General features: G+C 46.4%; 1 protein-coding gene across 2 annotated transcripts in view; it reads right to left on the bottom strand.

Annotated features, from left to right (window-relative positions):
• Positions 1-26,120, bottom strand: part of fkbp16 (FKBP prolyl isomerase 16) — a 191,755-nt gene extending 165,635 nt beyond the window's left edge. The window contains exons 1-2 of one of the 2 annotated variants that reach the window (XM_087981241.1): positions 24,712-26,120; positions 17,533-17,702 (exon numbers count right to left, since the gene is read on the bottom strand). In XM_087981241.1, the coding sequence (XP_087837367.1) occupies positions 17,533-17,702; positions 24,712-25,183 (642 nt within the window). In that variant the 5' untranslated portion in view covers positions 25,184-26,120. The remainder of the gene's footprint in view (positions 1-17,532; positions 17,703-24,711) is intronic. The other variant, XM_087981240.1, reaches the window with a different exon arrangement.
• Positions 26,121-27,322: the final 1,202 nt, after the last annotated feature.

Here is a 27,322-nt window from a genome sequence, read left to right as displayed (position 1 = left end):
GCCGCTGTTTACCTGTTATCTACTTATCTACGCTATGTAACCATGTGATCTGCCTGTATTGCTCGCAAGAGAAAGCCTTTCACTGTGCCTTGGCACACGTGACACTAAATTCAATTCAATTCAATTCATCTTCATCAATTGGGTCAATGGGCTGAAGAGGGGAATTTAGTTATGACAAATGTGAGCTATTGCATTTTGGTAAAATGAACAAGGGCAGGACTTATACAATTACAAACAGAGCCTTGGGTGATGTTGTAGAACAGAGAGACCTAGGGGTTCAGGTGCGTAATTGTTTCAAATTTGCACCACAGGTTAATAGACTTAGGTTAAGAAGGCATTTAGCAGACTTGCCTTCATTGCTCAGACCTTTGAGTATAGGAGTTGGGATGTTATGTTGAAGTTGTCAAAGTTGAAGGGTGGTGAGTCCTCTTCTGGAGTACTGTGTTCAGTTCCGGTTGCTTTGTTATAGGCAGGATATTATTAAGCTGGAGAGGTATCAGAAAAGATTTGCCAGGAATGGAGAGTTTGAGTTGTAAGGAGAGGCTAGATAGTCTGGGACTTCTTTCGCTGGAGTGTAGGAGGTTGAGGGGTGACCTCATAGAGGTTTATAAAATCATGAGGGGTATAAATAAGATGCATGGCAGGTGTATTTTCCCTCGGATGGGGGATTTCAAGACAAGGGGGCATATTTTTAAGATGAGAGGACTAAAAAGGACACGGGAGCAATTTTTTTTAACACAAAGTGGATCATGTATAGAATGAACTTCCAGAGGAAGTGGTGGATGCAGGTACAGTTACAATATTTAAAAGACAGTTAGATTAGTGCACAAATAAGAAATATTTGGAGGGATATGGGCCAAGCACAGGCAGCTGGGGCTAGTTTAGTTTGGGATTATGGTCGGCATGGACTGGTTAGACCGAAGGATCTGTTTCCGGGTTGTATCACTCTATGACTCGATGTGAAGAACTAGCCGATGGAACTCTTTCAAACTCTTGGAGTAGGAATTCACTCCTGGAATGAAAACAATTCATTGCAGACTAAAAGTGAGAAACAATACTTCACTTCCCTGAACGAGTGCAGCTCCAACAACACACAAGAAGTTCAACACCATCCAGGAAAAAGCAGCCCACTTCACCCTCAAAACTTACTCGCCCCACCACAAATGCTCAGCAACAGCAATGTATCCCATCTACCAAGATACGTTGCAGAAACTCACCAAAGGACCTTAGGTAGTAACCTCCAAACTTTAAAACCTAGAAGGACTGAGACAGCAGATGCATGGGAACATCACTATATCAAATACAAGTTTCCCTCCAAGTCACACGCTATACAGTTGTGGCCAAAATAGTCCACTTGAAATGGCACTATTGGTATACGTTATAATGTGCATGTCGTAGAGTCATGGAGATATACAGAATGGAAACAGACCCTTCAGTCCATGCTGACCAGATATCCCAACCCAATCTAGTCCCACCTGCCAGCACCCGGCCCATATCCCTCCAAACCCTTCCTATTCATATACCCATCTAGTTGCCTTTTAAATGTTGCAATTGTACCAGCCTCCACCACTTCCTCTGGCAGCTCATTCCATACCCGTATCACCCTCTGAGTGAAAAAGTTGCCTCTTAGGTCTCTTTTATATCTTTCCCCTCTCACCCTCAACCTATGCCCTCTAGATCTGGACTCCCCACCCCAGGATGATTCATAACTGTGGCACAGCGAACCTTCACAATAGCTTTTCGGAACGGCCAATAAATACAGACCTCACCAGCAACGTTAACATTCAGTGAAGGAATTGAAAAGTCCTTAACTTCAACTGAGTTGACCAAATTTTGAGTTCATTTATCTCTCCACTCTGCAGGCTCCCTGCCTCTATTCCTGATGAAGGGCTTTTGCCCGAAACGTCGATTTCCCTGCTCCTCGGATGCTGCCTGACCTGCTGTGCTTTTCCAGCACCACTCTGATCTAGACCCAAATTTTGAGTTCTGTTGTGAATGTGGAGCTGTCCAGACTAATTCGCATAACAACCACTTACATTTTTTTTGTAAATTGCCAAACCTAATCGAGTGTTCATGAGATGAAATGCATAGAAAAATTAATTCTTTAAAAGACTGTTTTGCCCACATTTTTCTTTAATTACTTACAATGTGTTTGGCCAGCTGCCATTGCGCATGGGTTTTTATTTCAGGGACTCTGAATGACTTCCCACTGTCTGAACAACAAAAGAACAAAGAAGCCATACTATAAGCTAGCTGATATAAAATCAAAGAGCTTATTAAATGAAGCCGAGGCAAAGCAACATGAAAGGGCCAACTTGGCAAACAGGAATGTGTTTAGTGTTCACACAGTGCTTGGTTCTTTACAAGATGTATTGATGCAGTGCCCAACGCATATAAATGAATTCGTAGCAGCACAGCAGTGGGGCAGTACTGGCCAGTCCTTGATCTGAGGGGTCAGCGAGGCTGGAGTGTTTGGTGGCTTCTTGTGAATACAACCAAGAACTTTGATGTGCTATCACTTCTCAGAATGCAGCAGTATGTTGCTTTCTTGTAAAACCAAAGACAAGGCAAGTGTTAGCCAGCTGGCAGTTCTCCTTCTCCCAAGACACCTGGGTGTGTTTTGTCAGAAATCACAGTGAAAGGATACTACAAATGATCAATTACACTTTCATTAGGAGGCCAATATTTTCTGTATAAATCATATTTAATTACTCCAATTTTCAGTGTGACATTAACAAACATAGGTTGGAAATTTAACATCAAAGCGCCTCCTCTAATATCTAGCTCCAGGAGTAGTTCAACATGTTTACATATCTGTATAAAATGTGGAATACAAATCCGTGTAAATTTTCATCAGTGAAGGTTTGTGAGCAGGAGCTGTCTTTTTCTCTGAGACTGAAATGCTGCTTTATTAAAACATGGACAGACCTTGTTCCAATCTCTTCTCTAAGCCCTTGTAAGCTCACACTCTGGCTGTGGTTAAGATTTTAGATTACATTACAGTGTGGAAACAGGCCCTTCGGCCCAACAAGTCCACATCGACCCACCGAAGCGCAACCCACCCATACCCCTACATTTACCCCTTACCTAACACTACGGGCAATTTAGCACAGCCAATTCACCTGACCTGCACATCTTTGTGACTTGTGGGAGAAAACCGGAGCACCCGGAGGAAACCCACGCAGACCCGGGGAGAACGTGCAAACTCCACACAGTCAGTCGCCTGAGGCGGGAATTGAACCCGGGTCTCTGGCGCAGTGAGGCAGCAGTGCTAACCACTGTGCCACCATGCCACACAGGTTTCTCGGCAATGTTTTCCAATTTGTCTTTCTGTGTGTGGTCATTCGGTACAAAACACAAAGGTACTTTGCACCAATAACCTTTCCATAAAAACTGCTGTCAATAGTCCCTTCATCTTGTATGTCCCTATTGTTGTGTCACCATAGTCTTACTAGATTATAGGGACTTCTCCCATCAGAGACAGGCAACTGGTGGTGAATTAACCAGGAGAGAGAGGAGTTTGAGAAGGAGAGCTCTTCTTGGTAACCTCAAACCAGTCCTGGGAATTGAACCCACACTGTTGGCATCACACTGCTCTGTGAACTAACAATCCAGCCTCAAAGCTTTGAGAGGAACCTGGTTCCTAAGTACCAACATTGACTTGATATTGGACACTTCTGGAATACAGCATTCAAATCTGATTTCCCTACTATAGGAAAGCTGCTGGCAGGTGGAACTAGATTGGGTTGGGATATCTGTTTGGCATGGACGGGTTGTACCGAAGGTCTGTTTCCATGCTGTACATCTGTACGACTCTATGTTGTGAAACTTGAAAGGGTTCAGAAAAGATTTACAAGGATGTTGCCAGGGTTGGAGGGTTCAAGATATAGGGAGAGGTTGAACAGGCTGGGGCTGTTTTCCCAGGAGCATCCAAGACTGAGGGATGGCTATGTTGAAGTTTATAAAACCATAAGGGACATGGATAGGGTAAATAGACAAGGTCTTTTCCCCAGAGTAGGGGAATCCAGAGCTAGAGGGCATATGTTTAAGTGAGAAGGGAAAGATATAAACCCGACCTAAGGGGTAACTTTTTCATACAGAGGGTGGTGTGTGTGTGTGGAACGAGCTGCCAGAGGAAGTGGTGGAGGCTGGTATAATTACAGCATTTAAAGGGCATCTAGATGGGTATATGAATAGGAAGACTTTAGAGAGATATGGGACAAATGCAGGCAAATTGGGACTAGATTAATTTCGGATATCTGGTCAGCATGGATGAATTAGACCAAAGGGTCTCTTTTTCTGTGCTGTACATCTCTAGGACTCTGACTGCCATGGTGCAGAACACCACTTCAGATAAGTTAGTCAAACTTTATCTTGATGGCTATACATTTTAAACTGCAATCCATGAAACTTAGTCTGTAAGGTGACCTTAATTGATTCATGAGGACACTAACTCCATCCATTTATGTTTAGGTCCACTGTATACAACTAATGTTTTGTGAATTCTGCAATCTAGATTTCCTACGTAGGACTGATGGATGTGTTGTAACAGGAACTGAGCCTGAATCTAAAAATAAATTTTGCCATTTGTCACATACCCTGGAGACATGGGCAACAAACAAGTAGACTAATGGAATGCTGAATTCATCCGAGATGTGGACACATAAGAGAATGGTCTGATAGCCTTTCCACACAGAAAGCTTAGTGATGAAGTGCTGGAAGTGGCTAGAGAAAAGCTGAATCACAGTGTGGAAGCAGGCCATTCAGCCCAACAAGTCCATACTGACCCTCTGAAGAGCATCCCACCCAGACTAATCCCCCTACCCTATCCCCGTAACCCTGCATTTCCAAAGGCTACTGCACCAAACCTATACATTCCTGAACACAAAGGGGTAATTTAGCATAAGTCAAAAAGTATGGCACTGGAAAAACACAGCAGGTCAGGCAGCATCCATCTACCTAGCATATTGTTGGACTGTGGGAGAAAACTGGAGCACCTGGCAGAAATGGGGAGAATGTGCAAACTCCACACAGGTAGCCACCTGAGGATGGAATCGAACCTGAGGCCCTGACACTGTGAGCCACTGTGCCACCCACAGTGTTTATTATGAAAGAGACAATGATTCAATACTGAGATCATTGGAGCTGCTGGTAGATACAGACAGTTATTGGAGGTTAGATCAATGGAAAAAGGAGGAGAAGGAAGCAAGGGAGAAAATAGATGACTGATAAAATAAGCTGGATGCAGCTGACTGATGCAGAATGTGAGAAGGCTGTATAGAGATCAATGGCTGATTCATCGTTGGTTCATAGACCTTCTGGAAAGATGATAATACCAATATAAAGCAAACATACTGGTAAATGCTCCAAACCATGTTATCGTGATGTTACTGTCTTCACTTGGGAAGTTACGCAGGTAAGGGTCCATGGGTTTGGGAGTAATGTATTAATAGGAATGGATAAATGGTTAACAGAGAGAAAACAGAAAGTAGGGGTAAATAAAGCATTTTCAAGTTGACAACCTGTAATTAATTAAAAGATTTGAGAATCGGTTAACAAAAGATTTCACAACTAAATATCTTTTCCTAATGCACTCATGAGACGTATATTGCCTATTCCTAATTGTCAAGAGCGCAGTTAAGAGTCAACCCCATTGCTGTGGGTCTGGAGTCACATGTAGGCCAGACTGAGGAAGGATGACAGATTCCTGCCCTAAAGGTCATCAGTGAACCAGATGGATTTTTCCCAACAGTTGATATTGGTTTCATGGTTATTATTAGACCTTTAATTCCCCATTCTTTATTGAATTCAAATTCCATAATCTGCCCTGGTGGGATTTTTATCCAGGTCCCCAGAACATTAGCTGAATTTCTGGATTAATAACCTAGCAATAATAACCCAAGACCATTGATGCCCCTTGATAAATTTTTAATCAATTGATGTTTAATTAGCAAGAATACTCTGGTAATGGATAATTGATATTACTCTAAAGATTGGCCTGAGATTCAAGGATCTCAATGATAAGTCCCTTCATTCTTGAGATTACAAGCCATTAAAAATTACAGTGGTGTAAACTAGGCAAGTTGGAGAGAAAATGATTTCCCTTGTGGAGAATGCAAAACCAGGGCAACAAATATAAAATAGTCATTAATATAACTAATGAGAATTCAAATGTTTGACAAATTTCATTATTCAGCGTTTGGTGGAAGTATTAAAGTTGCTATAGCTTGAGGCAAGAAGCAATGAAGCAAGACATTTGGAACATGGAACCTCTTATTGTCTAACCAACCCATATATTTGGAATTTTGTGAGCTTTTGTGGGCCTGAGCCACATTGGCAATAGTGAGATTTGTGGCAGAATCATGTGGAAAATCCAATGGTGATGTTAGGAGCAACTTGCTGTTTGCTGAATGGTGGCCATGTTTCTTGCTAGGCAGCAGCAAGTTCGCAATTTAAGGGGATTATAGTTTGTTAAATGCTTTATTAACAGCACAATTTGCCTCATTAATGTTCAGCTTCCTATTTTCCCAAACAAGTTACTCGTCAAAACGTTTTGACATGGAAGTCAGAGTGACTACTTCAGCTCGCTACTTGCTCCAAAGGACCTCCATGTTGGGTATTTAGCACAACATCTCAGGGCATACTGTGTACTCACCATACATTGCAGACATTGGTGCCAGCCTCTAAGAACTCTATTGGTATGTCTCTAATCCATTCACTAAATGCTTTTGCATTGGAATGCTGTAAGTCAGGCTGCATCAGCAACCATCACTATAATGTTACTGCAAGGACACTATGTATTCAGGGACTGGACTCAGCTGTATCTCCACCTCTCCATTTGCTGTCAAAGCACTCACTCACTCTAAACCCACTTGCATGTACTCAGCATTGATTTTTTTTTCCCTTTTTATGGTTCACCCCATCATCCAGAAATACCAGGCTCACTGTGCTTCTGTATTGTTGTTTCATTTAGCACAGGCACAAAGCTTTTCATGATAAGGTGAGAAAGAATGTTTTTTCACAAAACAAGAGCAATTGGGTGAAACTTGCTGCCTACAAGTGGTGGAATGATATAGAATGTGGAAAATAGTATTTCTTTATTGTCACGTATACTCCAGTACAGAACTACAGGAGTACAGTGAAAAGTTTTAACAATGGCTGCCTTTAATGGCTCTATTTTGGGTACATGTACAAATCTTGGATACAAAGCGGACTAAGAGGAAAAATAGCAGCATTACTTACAGCAGCATTACTTAAAATTAAGTTAGAAATAAGGTAGTTATAGGACTGACATTACAGTCTGGCAGAGATTTCCAATAGCAACAGTTCAGCATGTGGTCTGACCACCAGCACAAGGCCCAAGTCTAACGACTGTCCTGCTCCAGCCTCCAGTCCACTCCTCGCTGGCACTCAGCTGCAACAAGGTAAGTTGCACTGTTCCAGGTGTCATTCGCTTTGTGTGGTACGGGCACTCACTTCCCCTCACCCTGCTCCAGGCCTCATTCCCCTCACCCTGTTCCAGGCCTCATTCCACTCGCCCTGCTCCAGGCTTCATTTCCCTCTCACTGCACCAGGCCTCATTCCCCTCGGACTGCACCAGGCCTCATTCCCCTCACCCTGTTCCAGGCCTCATTCCTCTCACCCTGCTCCAGGCCACATTCCCCTCGACCTGCTCCAGGCCTCATTCCCCTCGCACTGCACCAGGCCCCATTCCCCTCATGCTGCTCCAGGCCACATTCCCCTCGCCCAGCTCCAGGCCTCATTCTCCTCACCCTGTTCCAGGCCTCATTCCCCTCACACTGCTCCAGGCCACATTCCCCTTGCCCTGCTTGAGGCCACATTCCGCTTGCCCTGCTCCAGGCCTCATTTCTCTTGCCCTGCTCCTGGCCTCATTCCTCTTGCCCTGCTCCTGGGCACATTTCCTTCGTACTGCTCCAGGCCTTATTTCCCTCGCACTGGCTTAGGCGATATTTTCCTCGTGCTGCTCCAGGCCACATTCCCCTTGCATTGCATTGTGGCTCATTTTCCCTCGCGCTGCTCCAGGCCTCATTCTCCTCACACTGCTCCAGGCCTCATTCCCCTGGCAATAATTCATGCCTCATTCCTCTCAAGCTGCTCCAGGCCTCATTCCATTCAGCCTGCTACAGGCTACATTTACTTCGCTCTGCTCCAGGCCTCATTTCCCTCGCATTGTTCCAGGCCTCATTCCCCTCATGCTGCTCCAAGCCTCATTCCCCTCATGTTGCTCCAGACCTCATTCCCCTCACACTGCTCCAGGCCTCATTGCTCTCGTACTGCTCCAGGCATCATTCCCATCCCACTGCTCCAGGCCTCAATACTCTCACACTGCTCCAGGACTCATTTCCCTCACACTGCTCCTGGGCTCATTTCCCTCGCACTGCTCCAGGCCTCATTCCCCTCGCACTGGCCTAGGCGATATTCTCCTCATGCTGTTCCAGGCCTCATTCCCCTTGCATTGCATTGTAGCTCATTTCCCCTCGCGCTGCTCCAGGCCTCATTCCATTCAGCCTGCTCCAGGCCACACTCGCTTCGCACTGCTCCAGGCCTCATTTCCCTCACATTGTTCCAGGCCTCATTCCCCTCATGTTGCACCAGGCCTCATTCCCCTCACACTGCTCCAGGACTCATTTCCCTCACACTGCTCCAGGCCACATTGCCCTCGCCCTACTCCAGGCCTCAATCCCCTCGCCCTGCTCCAGGCATCATTCCCCTCGCCCTGCTCCAGGCCACATTCCCCTTTCCCTGCTTGAGGCCTCATTCCTCTTGCCCTGCTCCTGGGCTTATTTCCCTCACACTGCTCCAGGCCTCATTCCCCATGCACTGGCCTAGGCAATATTCTCCTCATGCTGCTCCAGGCCTCATTCCCCTTGCATTGCATTGTAGCTCATTTCCCCTCGCGCTGCTCCAGGCCTCATTCCATTTAGCCTGCTCTAGGCCACACTCGCTTCGCACTGCTCCAGGCCTCATTTCCCTCGCATTGTTCCAGGCCTCATTCCCCTCATGCTGCTCCAGGCCTCATTCCCCTCATGTTGCTCCAAGCCTCATTCCCCTCACACTGCTCCAGGACTCATTTCCCTCACACTGCTCCAGGCCTCATTCCCCTTGCACGAACCAGGCCTCATCCCCTCACAGTGCTTCAGGCCTCATTCCCTTCATGTTGCTCCAGGCCTCATTCCCTTCGTGCTGCACCAGAACACACTGCTCCTCATGATACTCCAGGCCTCATTCCCCTCACACTGCTCCAGGCCTCATTCCCCTCACCCTGCTCCAGGCCTCATTCTCCTCGTGCTGCTCCAGGCCTCATTCCCCTCGTGCTGCTCCAGGCCTCATTCGTCTTATGCTGCTCCTGGCATCATTCCCCTTGCCCTGCTCCAGGCCACATTCCCCTCACACTGCTCCAGGCCACATTCCCCTTGCACTGACCCAGGCGATATTCTCCTCGTGCTGCTCCAGGCATCATTCCCCTTGCATTGCATTGTAGCTCATTTCCCCTCACGCTGCTCCAGGCCTCATTCCATTCAACCTGCTCCAGGCCACACTCGCTTCGCACTGCTCCAGGCCTCATTTCCCTCGCATTGTTCCAGGCCTCATTCCCCTCATGCTGCTCCAGGCCTCATTCCCCTCATGTTGCTCCAGGCCTCATTCCCCTCACACTGCTCCAAGACTCATTTCCCTCACACTGCTCCAGGCCTCATTCGAGGAGAAAGTGAGGTCTGCAGATGCTGGAGATCAAAGTTGAAACTTTATTGCTGGAACAGCACAGCAGGTCAGGCAGCATCCAGGGAACAGGAGATTCGACGTTTCGGGCACAGGCCCTTCTTCAGGAAGGGCCTGTGCCCGAAACGTCGAATCTCCTGTTCCCTGGATGCTGCCTGACCTGCTGTGCTGTTCCAGCAATAAAGTTTCAACCCAGGCCTTATTCCCCTTGCACGCACCAGGCCTCATCCCCTCACAGTGCTTCAGGCTTCATTCCCTTCATGTTGCTCCAGGCCTCATTCCCTTCGTGCTGCACCAGAACACACTGCCCCTCATGCTACTCCAGGCCTCATTTCCCCCGCTCTGCTCCAGGCCTCATTCCCCTCACCCTGCTCCAGGCCTCATTCTCCTCGTGCTGCTCCAGGCCTCATTCCCCTCGCACTGCTCCAGGCCTCATTCCTCTTATGCTGCTCCATGCCTCATTCACCTCACATTTATCCTGGCATCATTCCCCTTGGACTGCTCCAGGCCACATTCCCCTCGCACTGCTCCAGGCCACATTCCCCTTGCACTGACCCAGGCGATAATCTCCTCGTGCTGCTTCAGGCCTCATTCCCCTCACACTGCTCCAGGCCTCATCTCTGTCACACTGCTGCAGGCCTCAATCCCCTCATGCTGCTCCAGGCCTCATTCCCCTTCTGCTGCTCCTCATTCCCCTCACACTACCCCAGGCCTCATTCCCCTCACAGTGCTTCAAGCCTCATTCCCTCCATGCTACTCTTGGCCTCATTCCCTTCATACTGCACCAGGACTCACTGCCCCTCATGCTACTCCTGGCCTCAATCCCCTCACCCTGCTACAGGCCTCATTCCCCTCACCCTGCTCCAGGCCTCATTCCCCTCATGCTGCTCCAGACTTAATTCCCCGCGCGCTGCTCCAGGCCTCATTCCCCTCGCACTGCTCCAGGCCACATTCTCCTTGCACTGCTCCAGGCCTCATTCCCCTTGCACTGCTCCAGGCCTCATTCCCTTGCACTGCACCAGGCCTCATTTCCCTCGCGCTGCTCCAGGCCTCATTCCCCTCGTGCTGCTCCAGGCCTCATTCCCATCGCACTGCTCCAGACCTCATTTCCATCGCACTGCTCCAGGCCTCATTCCCCTCGTGCTGCTCCAGGCCTCATTCCCATCGCACTCCTCCAGACCTCATTCCACTCACGCTGCTCCAGGCCTCATTCCCCTCGTGCTGCTCCAGGCCTCATTCCCATCGCACTGCTCCAGACCTCATTCCCCTCATGCTGTTCCAGGTCTCATTCCTCTAATGCTGCTCCTGGCCTCATTCCCCTCACACTGCTCTAGGCCTCATTCCCCTCACACTGCACCATGCCTCATTTCCCTCGCACTGCTCCAGTTCTCATGCTGCTCCAGGCCTCATTCCCCTCACGCTGCTCCAGGCCTCATTCCTCTTATGCTGCTCCAGGCCTCATTCCCCTCACCCTGCTCCAGGCATCATTCCTCTTATGCTGCTCCAGGCCTCATTCCCCTCACCCTGCTCCAGGCCTCATTCCTCTTATGCTGCTCCTGGCCTCATTCCCCTCATGCTACTCCAGGCCTCATTCCCCTCACACTGCTCCAGGCCTCATTCCCCTTGCCCTGCTTCAGGCCTCGTTCCTCTTATGCTGCTGCAGGCCTCATTCCCCTCGTGCTGCTCCAGGCCTCATTCCCATCGCACTCCTCCAGACCTCATTCCACTCACGCTGCTGCAGGCCTCATTCCCCTCGTGCTGCTCCAGGCCTCATTCCCATCGCACTCCTCCAGACCTCATTCCACTCACGCTGCTCCAGGCCTCATTCCCCTCGTGCTGCTCCAGGCCTCATTCCCATCGCACTGCTCCAGACCTCATTCCCCTCATGCTGTTCCAGGTCTCATTCCTCTAATGCTGCTCCTGGCCTCATTCCCCTCACACTGCTCTAGGCCTCATTCCCCTCACACTGCACCATGCCTCATTTCCCTCGCACTGCTCCAGTTCTCATGCTGCTCCAGGCCTCATTCCCCTCACGCTGCTCCAGGCCTCATTCCTCTTATGCTGCTCCAGGCCTCATTCCCCTCACCCTGCTCCAGGCCTCATTCCTCTTATGCTGCTCCAGGCCTCATTCCCCTCACCCTGCTCCAGGCCTCATTCCTCTTATGCTGCTCCTGGCCTCATTCCCCTCATGCTACTCCAGGCCTCATTCCCCTCACACTGCTCCAGGCCTCATTCCCCTTGCCCTGCTTCAGGCCTCGTTCCTCTTATGCTGCTGCAGGCCTCATTCTCCTCGTGCTGCTCCAGGCCTCATTCCCCTCGCGCTGCTCCAGGCCTCATTCCTCTTATGCTGCTCCTGGCCTCATTCCCCTTGCCCTGCTCCAGGCCTCATTCCCCTCGTGCTGCTCCAGGCCTCATTCCTCTTATGCTGCTCCTGGCCTCATTCCCCTTGCCCTGCTCCAGGCCTCATTTCCCTCGTGCTGCTCCAGGCCTCTTTCCCCTTGCCGTACTCCTGGCCTCATTCCCCTTGCCCTGCTCCAGGTCTCATTCCCCTCGCACTGCTCCAGGCCTTATTCCCCTCATGCTACTCCAGGCCTCATTCCCCTCACATTGTTCCATGCCTCATTCCTCTTATGATGCTCCAGGCCTCATTGCCCTCACACTGTTCCAGGTCTCATTCCCCTCACACTGCTCCAGGTCTCATTCCCCTCACGCTGCTCCAGGCCTCATTCCCCTCACACTGTTCCAGGTCTCATTCCCCTCTTATGCTGCTCCAGGCCTCATTCCCCTCGCACTGACCCTCCTTTCCATGAGACTCAATTTTGTGAACCAGCCTTTTACGTGATACTTTGTCAAATGCTTTCTTAAAACCATTCTTGCAACATTTTCTTCAGCAAACCTCCTTGTTACATCCAGGTCTCATTCCCCTCGCACTGCTCCAGGCCTCATTCCCCTCGCACTGCTCCAGGTCTCATTCCCCTCACACTGCTCCAGGCCTCATTCCTCTTATGCTGCTCCAGGCTTCATTCCCCTCGTACTGCTCCTCATTCCCCTCATACTGCTTCCTGGCAGGATTCCTCTTGCTCTGCTCCAGGCATCATTCCCCTCGCACTGCACCAGGCCTCATTCCCCTCGCACTGCACCAGGCCTCAGTCCAGGAATGAAAAGCTTAAAATATGAGGAATATTTGAGGACTTGGGTTTATACTCAATTGAGTTCAGAAGGATGAGAGGGGATCTAATTGAAATATACAGAATACTGAATGGCCTGGACAGAGTGGATGTTGGGAAGATGTTTCCATTGGTAGGAGAGACTTGGACCTGAGGGCACAGCCTTAGAGTAAAGGGAAGACCTTTTTAGAACAGAGATAAAGAGAAACTTCTTCAGCCAGAGAGTGGTGAATCGATGGAATTCATTGCTACAGAGGGCTGTGGAGGCCAGGTCATTGAGTATATTTAAGATGGAGATAGATAGGTTTTTGAGTAGCAAGGGGATCCAGGGTTAGGGGGAGAAAGCGGAAGAATGGGGTTGAGAAACTTATCGGCCATGATCAAATGACAGAGCAGGTTCGATGGGCTGAGTGGCCTAATTTCTGTACCTATGTCTTACGGTCTTATGGTCTAATGGTCTAAATTCCAATGTCGCTGTAAGTTATAAATATATCAGAAAAGGAGTGATCCAAGCATTGATTCTTGAGGAACAACGCTGTCAATGGTCTCACAGACTGAAAAACAGCCATTTAACATGGCTCACTATTTTCTCTTCTGAAGCAAATTTTTATCCAATCTGCCACTGACCCTCCTTTCCATGAGACTCAATTTTGTGAACCAGCCTTTTACGTGATACTTTGTCAAATGCTTTCTTAAAACCATTCTTGCAACATTTTCTTCAGCAAACCTCCTTGTTACATCCTCAAAAGATTCAGCTAGGTTAGTCAAACACAATCTTTCAGAAATCCATACTCTCTATCCTTAAGGAACTTAAAGCTCGACAACTGTTTGTTAACGTCTTCACTTGTTAATCTTTTCCCAAGTCTTAATCTATCTGAATGCTAAATTGAGTGATCTGTGGTCAGTAAGAATGTTCTTACACCTTTTCTTGAAGAAGGTTATGACCTTTGCCACTTTCTCATCCCCTGACACTGTCTCTGGGGGATTTAAGGAAAATTGTAGGATGGTAGCAAGTCATTCTGTTTTCTCCACCCGACCTCCCTTGGAAACCTAGGTTGCAAGCCATCTATATCAGGAGACGTACTCACTATAAGCAGCACCAAGTTTCCCAGAATATCCTGTCTGTTAAATTTCACATCATTCATTACCCATGCCATTTTAGCTTGGACTCAATTTTTTGCAGCAAACCCCTCATTAGTGATTACTGACACAATTACTCAGGAGTTATTCTATCCTTGCCTTGAAATATTGAGGATATATAATCTTCTTTGTCTCTCTTCTGCTTCTTACTACTGATTAATGCCTAAGTGTAGATTAAATTCTTTTGAGTTACCTTTGGGTTGTCATTGTACATCTATAAATTGATGACTATCTTCAACAAGAGAGAATCTAACCATCATTCCTTGACATTCAACCATCATCCTCGGGGAGGGGTGGGGGGGGGAGGTAGCATTGGCGAGAAGCTGAACAAGGCTACCCAAATAAATGTTGTGGCTGCAAGGACAGGTCAAAGGCTAGGAATCTTACAATGAATGACTCACTATCTGATTTCCCAAAGCCTGTCCATCATCTACAAGGCAAGAGTGTGATGCAATTCTCCCCACTTAATGGAAGAGACCAGCTTAAGCAACTGCTTTTTGTCATTTATATGAATGATTTGGATGTGTGTATTGGAGGTATGGTTAGGAAGCTCGCAGATGACACCAAAATTGGAGGTGCAGTGGACAGCAAAGAAGGTTACCTCAGAATACAACGGGAACTTGATCAGATGGGCCAATGGGCAGATGGAGTTTAGTTTAGATAAATGTGAGGTGCTGCATTTTGGAAAGGCAAATCAGGGCAGAATTCACACACTTAATGGTAAGGTCCTGGGGAGTGCTGCAGAACAAAGAGACTGTGGAGTGCAGGTTCATAGCTCCTTGAAAGTAGAGTCGCAGGTAGATAGGATAGTGAAGAAGGTGCTTGGAATACTCGCCTTTATTGGTCAGTGCATTGAGTATAGGCATTGGGAGGTCATGTTCCAGTTACAGGACTTTGATTAGGCCACTATTGGAATACCGCATTTTGTTCTAGTTTGGCCTCTGTGGGAAAGATGTTGTGAAACTTGAAAGGGTTCGTAAAAGATTTACAAGCTTGTTGCCAGGATTGGAGGTTGTCAACTATAGGGAGAGGCAGAATAGGCTGAGGGCTGTTTCCCCTGGAGCGTTGGAGGCTGAGGGATGACCTTATAGAGGTTTATAAAATCATGAGGGACATGGATAGGGTGAATAGTCACGCTCTTTTTTCCACAATAGGGGAGCCCAAAATAGAGGACATTGGTTTAAGATAAGAGGGTTGGATTTAAAAGAGATCTAAGGGGCATCTTTTTCACACACAGGGTTGTGCATGTGTGGAATGAGCTGCCAGAGGAAGTGATGAAGGCTGGTACAATTATGACATTTAAAAGCATCTGGGTGGGTACATGAATATGAAAGGCTTGGAGGGATATGGGCCAAAAGCTAGCAAATGGGACTAGATTAACATCGAACATGGACGGGTTGGACCAAAGGGTCTGTTTTCATGATGCACATCTCTATGACTCTATTCAAGAAGCTTAACACCATCCAGGATAAATCAGCTTGATCGATTGCCACCAGATCCCCAAACATTCACTCTCTGCTTCAGCAATATTTAGCAGTAGCAATGTGTACTATCTACAAGATGCACTGCAGAAATTCACCAAGGTTCCTTAGATAACACCTTCCAAATTTATGGACACTACAATCTAGAATGACAAGGACTGCAGATAAATGGGAACACCACCTGCAAGGTCTTGCCCACACCACTGACCATCCTGGCTTGGAAATATATTGCAGTTCCTTTAATGTCACTGGGCAAAAGTCCTGGCACCATCTTCCCAACAGCACCTACACCAAATGGACTGCAGCGGTTCAAGAAGGCAGCTCACCACCACCTTCTCAAGGGCGATTAAGTACGGGTAATAAATGCTGGCCCAGCCAGTGATTCCCATTTCCCATGAAAGAATAAAAAAATAATTCTATAATTGTCAGTGGCTATAAAACACTTCAGGATAACCTTAGGATATAAACGGTGTGATATTAATTGTTTTTACTTTCGATTTGAATTAATTGCAACTAAAGATTGCAAACCTTTTTCATCTAATTCTACAAAGTGACCTTTTGTTCAACAATAGCAATCTCCCACGAGGTAACAGCTTTTTCCAGATGCTGGTTTTTTGGGAAATTCCTAATGGGTAAGAATAGCTGACAGTATTAGACAAATGGACCCCAGACTTTATTAATAGGATTCTCTTCATTAATTTCCCTTCCCATTAAGCCAACACAAATTTCCTGAATGAATAACAAGCAGAATCAATCCTTAAAAAGTATAGAATGCTGGAAATACACAGAGGGCTAGACTGAGACCCTTCATGAAGATCGCTGCCAAACCTATAAAGCCTATTTTCTTTCAAGATCTGAATAATGGACTGCATCTGTGTAGTGTTTCCTGTTTTTATGTCAGAAAGTCTCTTAATTTTACACATTTCTTTTAATCAGATGTAATGTGGTTGTGGAGGTCTTGCAGCACACTCAGTGGTGCTCTGTGTCTAAGCCAGGAGCTCCGGGTTCAAATCCCACCCAAGGACACAATGACAAAGGAATGGGCATTTGTTGTCAAACAAATTGGGGCGGCATGGTGGCTCAATGGTTAGCACTGCCGCCTCACAGTGCCAGGGACCTGGGTTCAATTCCTGCCTCTGTCGACCGTCTGTGTGCAGTTTGCACATTCTCCCCGTGTCTGCGTGGGTTTCCTCCGGGTGCTCCGGTTTCCTTCCACAGTCCAAAGATGTGCAGGTCAGGTGAATTGGCCATGCTAAATTGCCCATGGCGTGAGGTTACTCGTCGGAGGGTCGGTGTGGACTTGTTGGGCCGAAGGGCCTGTTTCCATACCGTAGGGAATCTAATCTAAACTAAATTGAGTACTAACTTCTGATTCCTTCAAACAAACGCCAATGGCAGACAGTCAAAGCGGGAGTCAGCCATGTAAAAGCTAGCAATTGGAGAGTCTATCCTCACTATCTGTGTCTATTTACTATAACATGCACATAAATGTCTATGTTTCTCAGCAACTGGTAGGTCACAGGGTTGGTTGGGTTAGTTGCTGTCATGGATAGTGCAGATAGAGGCCATTTGGCCCACTGAGTCTGCACTGAGCCTCCAAAAAGCATCCCATCTAGACTCACTCTATTGCTGTAACCCCACGTTACCCCAAACACACCTTTGGCCTGTGGGAGGAAACTGGAGTACCCGGAGGAAACCCACACAGACACAGGGAGAATGCACAAACTGTCACCCAAGGCTGGAATTGAACCTGGGACCCTAGTGCTAACCACTGAGCAACTGTGCTACCCTCAGGTTGGGTGCCAATAGCATGGGGTCTGATTCTTATACTCGTTGGAGTGAATTTTGGGCCAGTTTCTTTGCCCTACCTGCGGCAGAGACAGAGAACACAAGAAGAACATGGTTGCATTGAAACATTCTAAAGGGTGGAAAAACATAGTCATGGCCAGGAGCAATCAATCAAGACAGTGAAACCAAAGATAAAAATGAATGAAAATGGGACCAACCTGTATGACATCACCATCGCCAATGATAAAGGTAAGCTTTGGGTCCCTGTCTATTATGGTCCCATCTTCCAGGACTCCAAGCAGCTTTAATGTGACCTCTTGACCTACATCAGGTCTGGTAGCTTGTCCCTGTCCTTCTTTCAGGATTTGTTTCTGAAGCAGCCAGTCATCTGTAAATTGAATGTGTTTTGAAGGTTATTGTAATGCGGTTAATCCACTCAATACAAGGGCAGCTCGCACTGTAGAGAGCAACACTCTGATTTGTGCACTGCTGCTAGTTATACTGTTGACTGCCCCTCACATTGACTTTAGCAACAGTTGAGTTGTGCACTAAGTGAGTACAGTCCCAAGGACCAATTCTTCATTCTGTGAGAGGCTGCTTTCTCCTGACTTCGAGAACCTTGAAAAAGTGCATTTCTAAACTCTCCAGGGAACTTATTATGGACTTGTAAAATGCCAACGTTCTAAAATAGATTACCCGGTCTTTTGCTGTCGGTGGAAGTTTGCTGTGTTCATTTTGACCGTTGCCATTCCCAACATTAAATACATTTTTTCTGCTCCTTCCTGGCTTTGGGACATCCTTGGGTAATGATAGGCTATAAATGCCGGATCTGTTTTCTTTCTTATTAATCCACAACGAAAATACTCTCCAAAAAATGTGAGGTGCCTTAATCGAAGTTTACAGCTAATCTTGTGGGATTCTGCTCTCTGTGAAAAGTTAGCTGAATGATCACACATCTTTGACGATCAGGGTCATGCTACTCACTGTTGGATATCTATTAAAATCTAAGTAACAGAAGACAATGCAATATATCTGAGGTATCCCAATATGCACACACTGTCTCTCTTCAGAAATGCTCAAATGGTTACTAGAAACACAATTCTTAAATATGCCAGACAGCTTCAACTTATTGCAAAATCATACTGAGACAACCTTGAGGCCGGAGTTCAAAGATCTTACACCTGCCCAGAGATCTGCTCTTTGTCAGGTCGTTGAACTGGTTGCAGGAATGCCTGGCACTAGAGGAGTGCCTGCAGTGATTGTTCTTTGGAAAGTCTTGAAAGACTTGCATTTACATAGCACCTTTCATGAACTCAAGATGTCCCAAAATAATGAGGTACTTTTGAATTATAATTACTGCTATAACTAAGTGGGGGACTCAAGTAATCCAGCATTCAGGCTATCAGTTGGCAAAGACATCTACCCAGAAGCAACAGCAACAACTTGTACGTAGCAACTTTAATGCAGTGTGACATCTCAAGGTATTCCTTGGAACATTAACTAACAAAGTTTGACACTGCATCAGGTAAATAGACGTTAGAATGGATAAGCAAGCACCTGGTCATAGAAGTAAGTTATCAGAAGCATCTTAAACGAGGGGAAATCAAGGTTGAGAGTTTTGGGGAAGATGCTTAGGAGCCAGGCAGCTGAAGATATGGCTCCCAGTACAGGAACAATTAAAATTGGGAATGTGTAAGAGCGCAGGATGGGTACAAAGATCCTGGAGAGATGTAAAGCTGGAAGAAGTTACCGGGATGGTGAGGGGTGAGGCCATGGAAGAAACTGAAAACTCAAACAAGATTTAAAAGTGGAAGCTAGGCTGAATCAGGAACTCAAGGAGGCAAATATGTACAGCATTGGCAAATGGGATTTGGTGAAAATTAGCATACAGGCATCGCAATTAGCATACAGGCATCACAACATTGGCTAAACTCAAGTCTACAGATAGTTCAAGACTGGAGGCTAGCCAGAAGATCATTGCGGTCTTGAGGTGGCAAAAGCGTGATAGAGGGTTTCAGTAACAGATAAACTGAGGCAGCAAAGCAATGAGTAATGTTATTCAAGCTGATGGGTTACATATGGAAACACATCTCAGGATTAAATAGGACACTACATTTGTTGGTTGTCTGAAAGCATCTCAGACAGTGGTCCAGGAAAGGGATTGAGTTGGTGGCTAAGATGGGTAAAAACAATCATACAATCCCCACAATATGGATGCAGGCCATTCAGCCCATATCAACCCTATCCCTGCATTTCCCATGTCTAATCCACCTTGGCCACACATCCCTGGACACCGTGGCCAATTTAGCATGGCCAATCCATCTAACCTGCACACCTTTGGACTGTGGGTGGAAACCAGAGCATGCCCACACAGATGGTCACCCAAGTCACCCAGGTCCCTGGCACTGTGAGGCAATTGTGTTAACCACCATGGCTTCATCGTTTACAATATTTAGCTGAAGGAAAGTTTTGCTTGACTGGATTACATCACGGTCCTTGGTTGGCTCAAAGGTTCTCAATCTCACCCTAAAGAAATCCAACAAACATAATCCTCCCAACAACCAGGAGTCCCTCAGAAGGAACTGTGCTGACATATCTGTTCTATATAAATCACAAATACAAAGAGGAAATATTAAGTTTTACAGGAATCACACTTTGGCACTGGGTTAGACTGATGCATTGTATTTGATATTCTGTCTTCCCAAGGTGGCTGTGTCAGTTGACCAGAAGTGCAGCAAATGCAGAGATGTTGATATACCTGCCACCACTTTCCTGTTCTTAGGGCTCTTTCTCTGCCTATTGATTTGCTTAATTGTTGGACGAGAGGACAATTTCAGTTCGATTGTGTTGGTGTTATTCAGGGGTAAACAGTCAGGAGAACAGATGGGAGCCTCCGCAGCAAGGATGGTGCTACCCGAGGGCTTGGAACACGGCATACGGGATGCATTAACATTGCCAGTGAGTGTGCTTTCCTGGTCCTCTGCCAATATGTTCAACAATGCAAAAGCATTTGTCTTGACAATTCATAGGAGAGACTTCTTCCTTTTGGGGGATTTTTGGACAATGGAATGAATAGGCAAGTAGTGAAAAAGATGTCAGCCTTGGCACAGCGAAATTCCTGTCATCTCAAAATGCAAAGATCAGGAGTTCAAACCACAGTCCAGGGATTTGAGCACATCACGAGGATATTGGTCCTGGTCAGCAGACAGAGAATCTTACACAGCGGTCAGAGAATTTGGACAGGTGGACATGGATAGGTGTGAAATTGATAATCACATTATTGGAGAGGAATGCAAAGCCAATTCCAATGGGAAGGTGAGGATGTGTCTTCATGACTTCTTAATGGACAATGGAGATACCTAATAGGTCTACAGAAGAGTCCTCACTGGGCCAGCTCGGGCTTTTCAACCTTCAGGCATGGGAACTCTAGAGTCTGGTGGAGTCAGGGTACCTCAGGTAGGCACACAGAGGAGAGCCTTCAGGCTTAACAGGGGCACAGGGCAACTCAAAGAAAAGATGGATAATCACGATAAACAGCTCAGCAGGTAGAGTTCACACTGCTGGTGCTGAGGACCTCGCATTTCTCATCGATACCTGTGTGGGGAGGGGAGGGGTACATGAGTTCTGGGCTGGGTGTCAGGCTGTTGGTTTCAGCTGGGTGGCAAAGGTTGGCAAAAGGTGCCCTGCCACACAAACAGCTGGCAACTCAGGGATGGGAGATTGGAATGGGCGACACCGATCCAAGCAGAGCAATGAGGAGAATCCCAAGCAGTGTGCATCCCTCTGATCGGGAGGAGACCACAGGAACTCACTGAGGAGTGCCAAGAGAAGATGGCGCCATGAGCAATGTAGGGCACACTGCCCAGGAGTCAGCTCCCCGCAGAGTGTCTCTACCAGGGGGAAAGTGCACCTCTAGGCCAACAGGCTGAGAGTCTTGCAAAGTGCTCTGTTGCTCGTGACCCCCTTGACAGTTCCCTATTTGCATCCATCAAGGTTATCAACGCCCTGACATTTGAAGTGTCTGGGTTGTTCCAGGGGATAGCCGTAGATCTGGGTGGCATTTCAACGTCAGTAGCCCATCACTGTTCACCATAGTGAGACATCCATGGCTTGTCTGTGCATATCCACAGGCTGCTGTTCCCTGTGTCATTGTGAGGTCTTTGAGTTCAAGGGGCCTAGGAGTGGGGTTGAGGAATAGCACACTCAGCTGCTTGTGGATATCTTATTCCAGGGAGTTCAAGGATGAATCTAACTTGGCACAGAGACAGTGCAGATACATTGACCTTTCCCACCATCGATGGATTGCACCAAGTTACAAGGGGGTCACTGACTGTGCAGAGCCATCAAGGCACTGCCAGAGCACTCAGCACCACTGCTGAACAGAAAAAGCTTCCACCCATTGTCCAGATGGTCTTTGTCCACAGAAAGCTTATCTTGCAGGATGGTCCTCAATCCCGGGAAGCCGGGAATTCTAGGGACAGAGATCCAGACCCTGCGGGTGGCTGCTTGGGGAAAAGGGTTATCTCCTGAAGAGGTGGCTCCTATTACGCCGACCAGTATCCAGACAGGGGAGGAATAGGGGGAAAGTGATGGCATCCAGCTTAGGCCAGCTAGAGGGGCCCACACTGTGACCGTCTGCTGCAGGTGTCTGCTCCAGGAGGCCTGAAGCTAGATGAGGGGCAGCGAAGGATAGATGGCTCTTCCTCAGAGGATGACAGAGACGAAGAAGGAGAGGAGGATACAGGGGGAGCGGCGGAGGAGCTCCCCCTGTAATGGAGGGAGGCTATTGAGACTATAGTAGGCCTCATGGAACCAGCCGGCTGGCCTGGAGACGTGAACCACACTGACTTGTTAATAAAATGACTCCCAGGCTAATGTCAGGTGGCTCCCAAACTGGAATTAAAACACTGAAGCAAGTTTACAAACCAGCATCCCCATTGGGATCACACGCAGGAATAGATCACGGAACAGAACAGATACCAACTGCAGCAGATGGAGGGGAGATCTGTGCTCATGAGCACTCCCCACCCACTGTGGATAGGGTGGTGAGGGGCAGCCTGCTCACCTGAACCAGCAGCCAGTTGAGAGGCCCAGGGATCCCAGGGACTTCCCCCATCCCAGGGAAAAGACTTTGCCTATTTACCCTATCCATGCCCCTCATGATTTTGTAAACCTCTATAAGGTCACCCCTCAGCCTCTGACGCTCCAGGGAAAACAGCCCCAGCCTGTTCAGCCTCTCCCTATAGCTCAAATCCTCCAACCCTGGCAACATCCTTGTAAATCTTTTCTGAACCCTTTCAAGTTTCACAACATCTTTCTGATAGTAAGGAGACCAGAATTGCATGCAATATTCCAACAGTGGCCTAACCAATGCCCTGTACAGCCGCAACATGATCTCCCAACTCCTGTACTCAATACTCTGACCAATAAAGGAAAGCATACCAAACACCTTCTTCACTTCCTATCTACCTGCAACTCTACTTTCAAGGAGCTATGAACCTGCACTCCAAGGTCTCTTTGTTTAGCAACACTCCCTAGGACCTTACCATTAAGTGTATAGGTCCTGCTAAGATTTGCTTTCCGAAAATGCTGCAGCTCACATTTAGCTAAATTAAACTCCGTATGTGTGTGTGTGTTGTTTGTGTACGTGTTTGTGTGTGTCTGTTGCATATGTGTGTGTGTCTATGTGTGTTTGTGTGTGTTGTGTGTGTGTATATGTGTTTGTGGTCTGTTGTATATGTGTGCGTATGTGTGTGTGCATGTATGAGTGTATACGTGTGTGTCTGTGCGTGTGCATATGTATGGGTGTTTTGTGTGTATGTGTGGTTGTGTGTGTATTGTATATGTGCATGTATATATGTATGTATATATGTGTATGCATATGTGTGTGTGTATGTGTGTGTGTGCACTGCATTTGTGTGTATTTGTGTGTGGGTGTGTGCTGGATGTGTGCATGTGAGTATGTGTGTTTGTGTGTATGTTGTATATGTGCATGTATGTGTGTGTGTTGTATATGTGTGTGTATGTGCATGTGTGTTGTGTGTATATGTATTTGTGTGTGTTGTATGTGTGTATACGTATGTATATGTGTGTGTTGTATATGTGTGTGTATATGTTTGTGTGTGTGTTGTATGTGTGTGTATAGATGTGTGTGTATGTCTGTTTGTGTGTGTTGTATATATGTGTGTGTGTTTGTGTGTATACCTGCAGATTCAGAGATCTTTGCTCACTGGTTTGGGGGATGTGAGGGGTTGGAGGGCCCTGCACAGTGTGATCTACCCCAGGTCTTGCCTCCCTCCCACCTTTGGGGCATCTCATCCAATCAGACCAGTGCTCATTAGGCTGTTTGAAACCCACCTGGAGAATGTTTTAAATATCAAACTCTGAGCAATTTTACCCTCTATTACAGTCAGTATAAATTGACTTTCCACCTAATGCTTTTAGTTTGCCATTCCACTGGGTTAATGACCCTTTACAATCTCCTGTCTTTCACGCCAAGAAAATGTTAGGTTGGAGGAATTGAGAAAGTTGTGGAGGCCCCAGTCCCAGCGTTGCTGTGGTCTGAGGAGAAGATAGAAGGATTTGATAACCTCAAAAAGAAGCTTACATTGCTTTCTGAAAACAATTCGGTGAAATAATTCGGCAAAGACACTGCACAAAGTGGGTGCAGCTTCACTGAGCTCCAGAATGACTGAGAGAATAGAAATGTGTCCATGCCAGTGAACAGAAAGCATTAGTGATAAGGTAAAGCAGAGCGAATATCGAGGGACGGATGAGTCGATTAACCTGTTCCTTTCCTGACACAGCTTTTTGTCACCATCAATCATCGAAAATGTGGAAGAATCCAGTCCAAGCTCAATGTTAATGCTGCCTGCAGGTAATAATTGCATTCCTGCTCCAAGTACACAGTTTGAAAGGGCATTTCTGCAGCCCCCACTCTGTCAGCATTCCGTTAACATTCCACTAAATATAAAACAGAAGCTTAGAGATGCCATTAAAAAAAGTGTTATTTTTATTAAACGGGATTTGATGTTACAGCTATTGATTGATCTTTAAATAATTCCCAGAAACAAACCGATTGTAAAATTCAATGTTTCTTCATTAAATAAATCCTTTGAATCAAACGTATAGTTTTGCAAAGTACCGGTCTTAAAATTGTTCAAAAAGGTTTTAAAGTGGGGGGGAGGGTAATAGAATAAACTGTTTAGATTTCAGTATTGTGAACTGCTTAGATATTATCTTTTCGCAGTCAGAATAACTGAATGATTTGCTTTTTGTAAGTGGATCTGGACGTATTTATATGTATGCGCAGATTATTGCTGATATAATGACTTTCTTTAAAAATTCTAGATCAAAGTTATGGTAACTACTCAACAGGTCAAAGGGTCAACACTTGCCTGTGATGCCAATCCAATTCTCAGAGTGATAAGTGTTCGTGAAAGTACTGACACAGCATTCTCCAAGGCCATCGATTTCAAAAAATGGAGCCTGTAAATCATCAACATCAGACGCCCGAATTGTCTCCGGAGGCAGCTGAAATCTGACAACCTTACTGAGGCCAGGAACTTTGTCCAGGTTTGTTTGTCCTACCTCCTGTGGACTGACAGATCCCATGATGGACTCGTTATTGGGTTTGAAAGCTGCTGCGTCGGTGTTCCCTGGTCCTCTGACCGTTTGTGCCCTGAGCATTTGATGATGGTTACCCATCTCATCGACCAAGGCCTCGCCATCTGGACAGGTCTTGGGTCGTGTACAGCGCTGAGCTCCTTCGATATCTGCCCAGTTATCTGCCTGTTTTTTATCCCCATCCACTTCTGCCAAGGTCTCGCCATCTGGACAGGCTGATGGATGTGCACACTGCAAAAACATTTCAGCACGATTAACTGATTCCTCTTCAGTTTTTGGCAAACAGTTCCCGGGGGTTTGTTGAGTCTTTTTGGAGGACTCTGCTCAACTGAAGAATCCCTCAGAGGTTGTCAATCCATCGGTCTCCTGTTTATCAACTAAGTCTGTACAATATGTGAGATATTGCAGCTTTCACTTAACTAGTTCAATGGACTGCCCAGCATTTCTACAGCAAAAGCAGGACAAAATGAACAGCTAAGGTGATTTTACAAATGCATCAAACAATGTCAGGAAGGAATCTGTGGAGATAATCTCTGTAGATTAAAATGACAAAATCCTGTAAAGTGTCAGTCAAAACCAATTAATTATCGAGCACTCCCATCATTCCTTGGATTTTAAAAGAACAACTTCAGCTAAAAATAATTGGAAAATATATTTTTTAAAAAAGACTCAAAGATCTTTCCCAGAATTGCTTCAGATTCTGATGCTCTGAAACTCAACAATGTTTTCCAGTCCATTCTTATTACAGAAGCATGTGTTCTACAATATTGTTCTATATTTACATCTGCTTAATTACCAACAATGTTGAGCGTTTGACAGCCTCAGGAATGGATTATTTAGAATGTATGCCTTAGGTTCATAATTTTCAAAGTTTGCACTCATCCACTGATTCAATCAATAAGCATATCGACCTGGAACCAATATACCGGCCACTGCAGCGGACAGCTGGAACTGACAACCGGAAGCGGCAGGGACAGGCCACTATAAATGCCGGAGGAAACATCACAGAAGCGCTTCACAGGAGGCTCCCAAGCACTGAGGATGTCACCTAGACAGGGGACGAAACGTCTGCAACACAAATTAGGTTCATAATCGGTGGCGTCAACACCTGAATTCCCAATTGGGTGGCTAAAAAACAGCCTGAAATTGGTCTTCAGGTCTTGAGAAATGTTTTGTACTATTGCGATTCCACAGGTTTGCTGTCGTAAACATGCCAAAGGATTCTGAGAGGAAGACGTCCAAGCTCTGGCTCTGCTTGTCAGAAAGCAATTTCTCAAAGAGGCCTCTTATTAATATGTGCAAGGTGGAGGGGGTCCTAATGCCTTTTCTTAGGTGACCTCTTGAAATGCCTAAAAGCGATCTTGAGAGGTTGAGCATAGGCCCAAACATATGCGCAGATTAGCCACTGGAGGTATCACAGGCAAGTGCCCCCATTCACATCTGAAAATACACAATTAATCTCTACCCCAGTTGTTGTACCCTTTCCTAGCTCATGCATTGGCATAGGATAATAGGAAGATGGTAACTGAGCTTTACATTAAAGACTTATTTTGAAATAATTTGAAATATGCATGGAACGAACTGATAGTGCTTTGAGAGCCACAACAACTTGCATTTATGAAGCACCTTTAAAGTAGGGAGACAGCTCCGGCTTGACAGGAGTATCGTCAGACTGAAACTGACACCAAAGGTGGCACAGTGGCTCAGCAGTTAGCACTGCTGCCTCACAGCACCAGAACCTGGGTTCAATTCCACCCTCAGGTGACTGTCTATGTGGAGTTTGCAGTCTCTCCGTGTCTGCGTGGGTTTCCTCCCATAGTCTAAAGATGTGCAGGTTAGGTTAATTGGCCATAGTCAGGAGTAAATACAGGGTGGGGGAATGAGTGTGGGTGGGTTGCTCTTCAGAGGGTTGGTGTGAACTTGTTGGGCCAAAGGGCCTGTTTCCACACTGTAAGGATTCTATGATTTATTGCTGACCCTTTCTTGCCCTTGAGAAGGTGGTAGCCTTCCTGAGTCGCTGCAGTGCATGTGGGATATTTACACTCAATACTTTTACTCTAATCATTTAATGCAACTGAGGGGCTTGCTCAGCCATTGGAGAAGCCAGGTAACAGTCAACCACATTGACTTGGGTCACATGCAGGCCAGACCAGGTAAGGATGAAAGATTTCCTCCATTAAAGGACATTCATGAACTGTGCAACTTTTAAACAAACACTTGCTTCTACTCATGGTTTGTGTAAATAGATCTGAAAGGGGATTTACCTATAGATAAACTGCATGCAAAGCAGTCTCTGCGTAATGCTGCCTGATTTGTGAACATGTCTATAATATTCAACTTTACTGTTTGGATTAGGCAATGCAAACGACTTTGATGGCTTAG

This window comes from Chiloscyllium plagiosum, unplaced genomic scaffold (assembly GCF_037043375.1).
Source record: "Chiloscyllium plagiosum isolate Xiang-an unplaced genomic scaffold, Cpla_swu_hap1 HiC_scaffold_39, whole genome shotgun sequence".
In the NCBI taxonomy this organism is placed as follows: domain Eukaryota; kingdom Metazoa; phylum Chordata; class Chondrichthyes; order Orectolobiformes; family Hemiscylliidae; genus Chiloscyllium; species Chiloscyllium plagiosum.
This window is presented reverse-complemented; position numbering and strand designations above follow the sequence as displayed.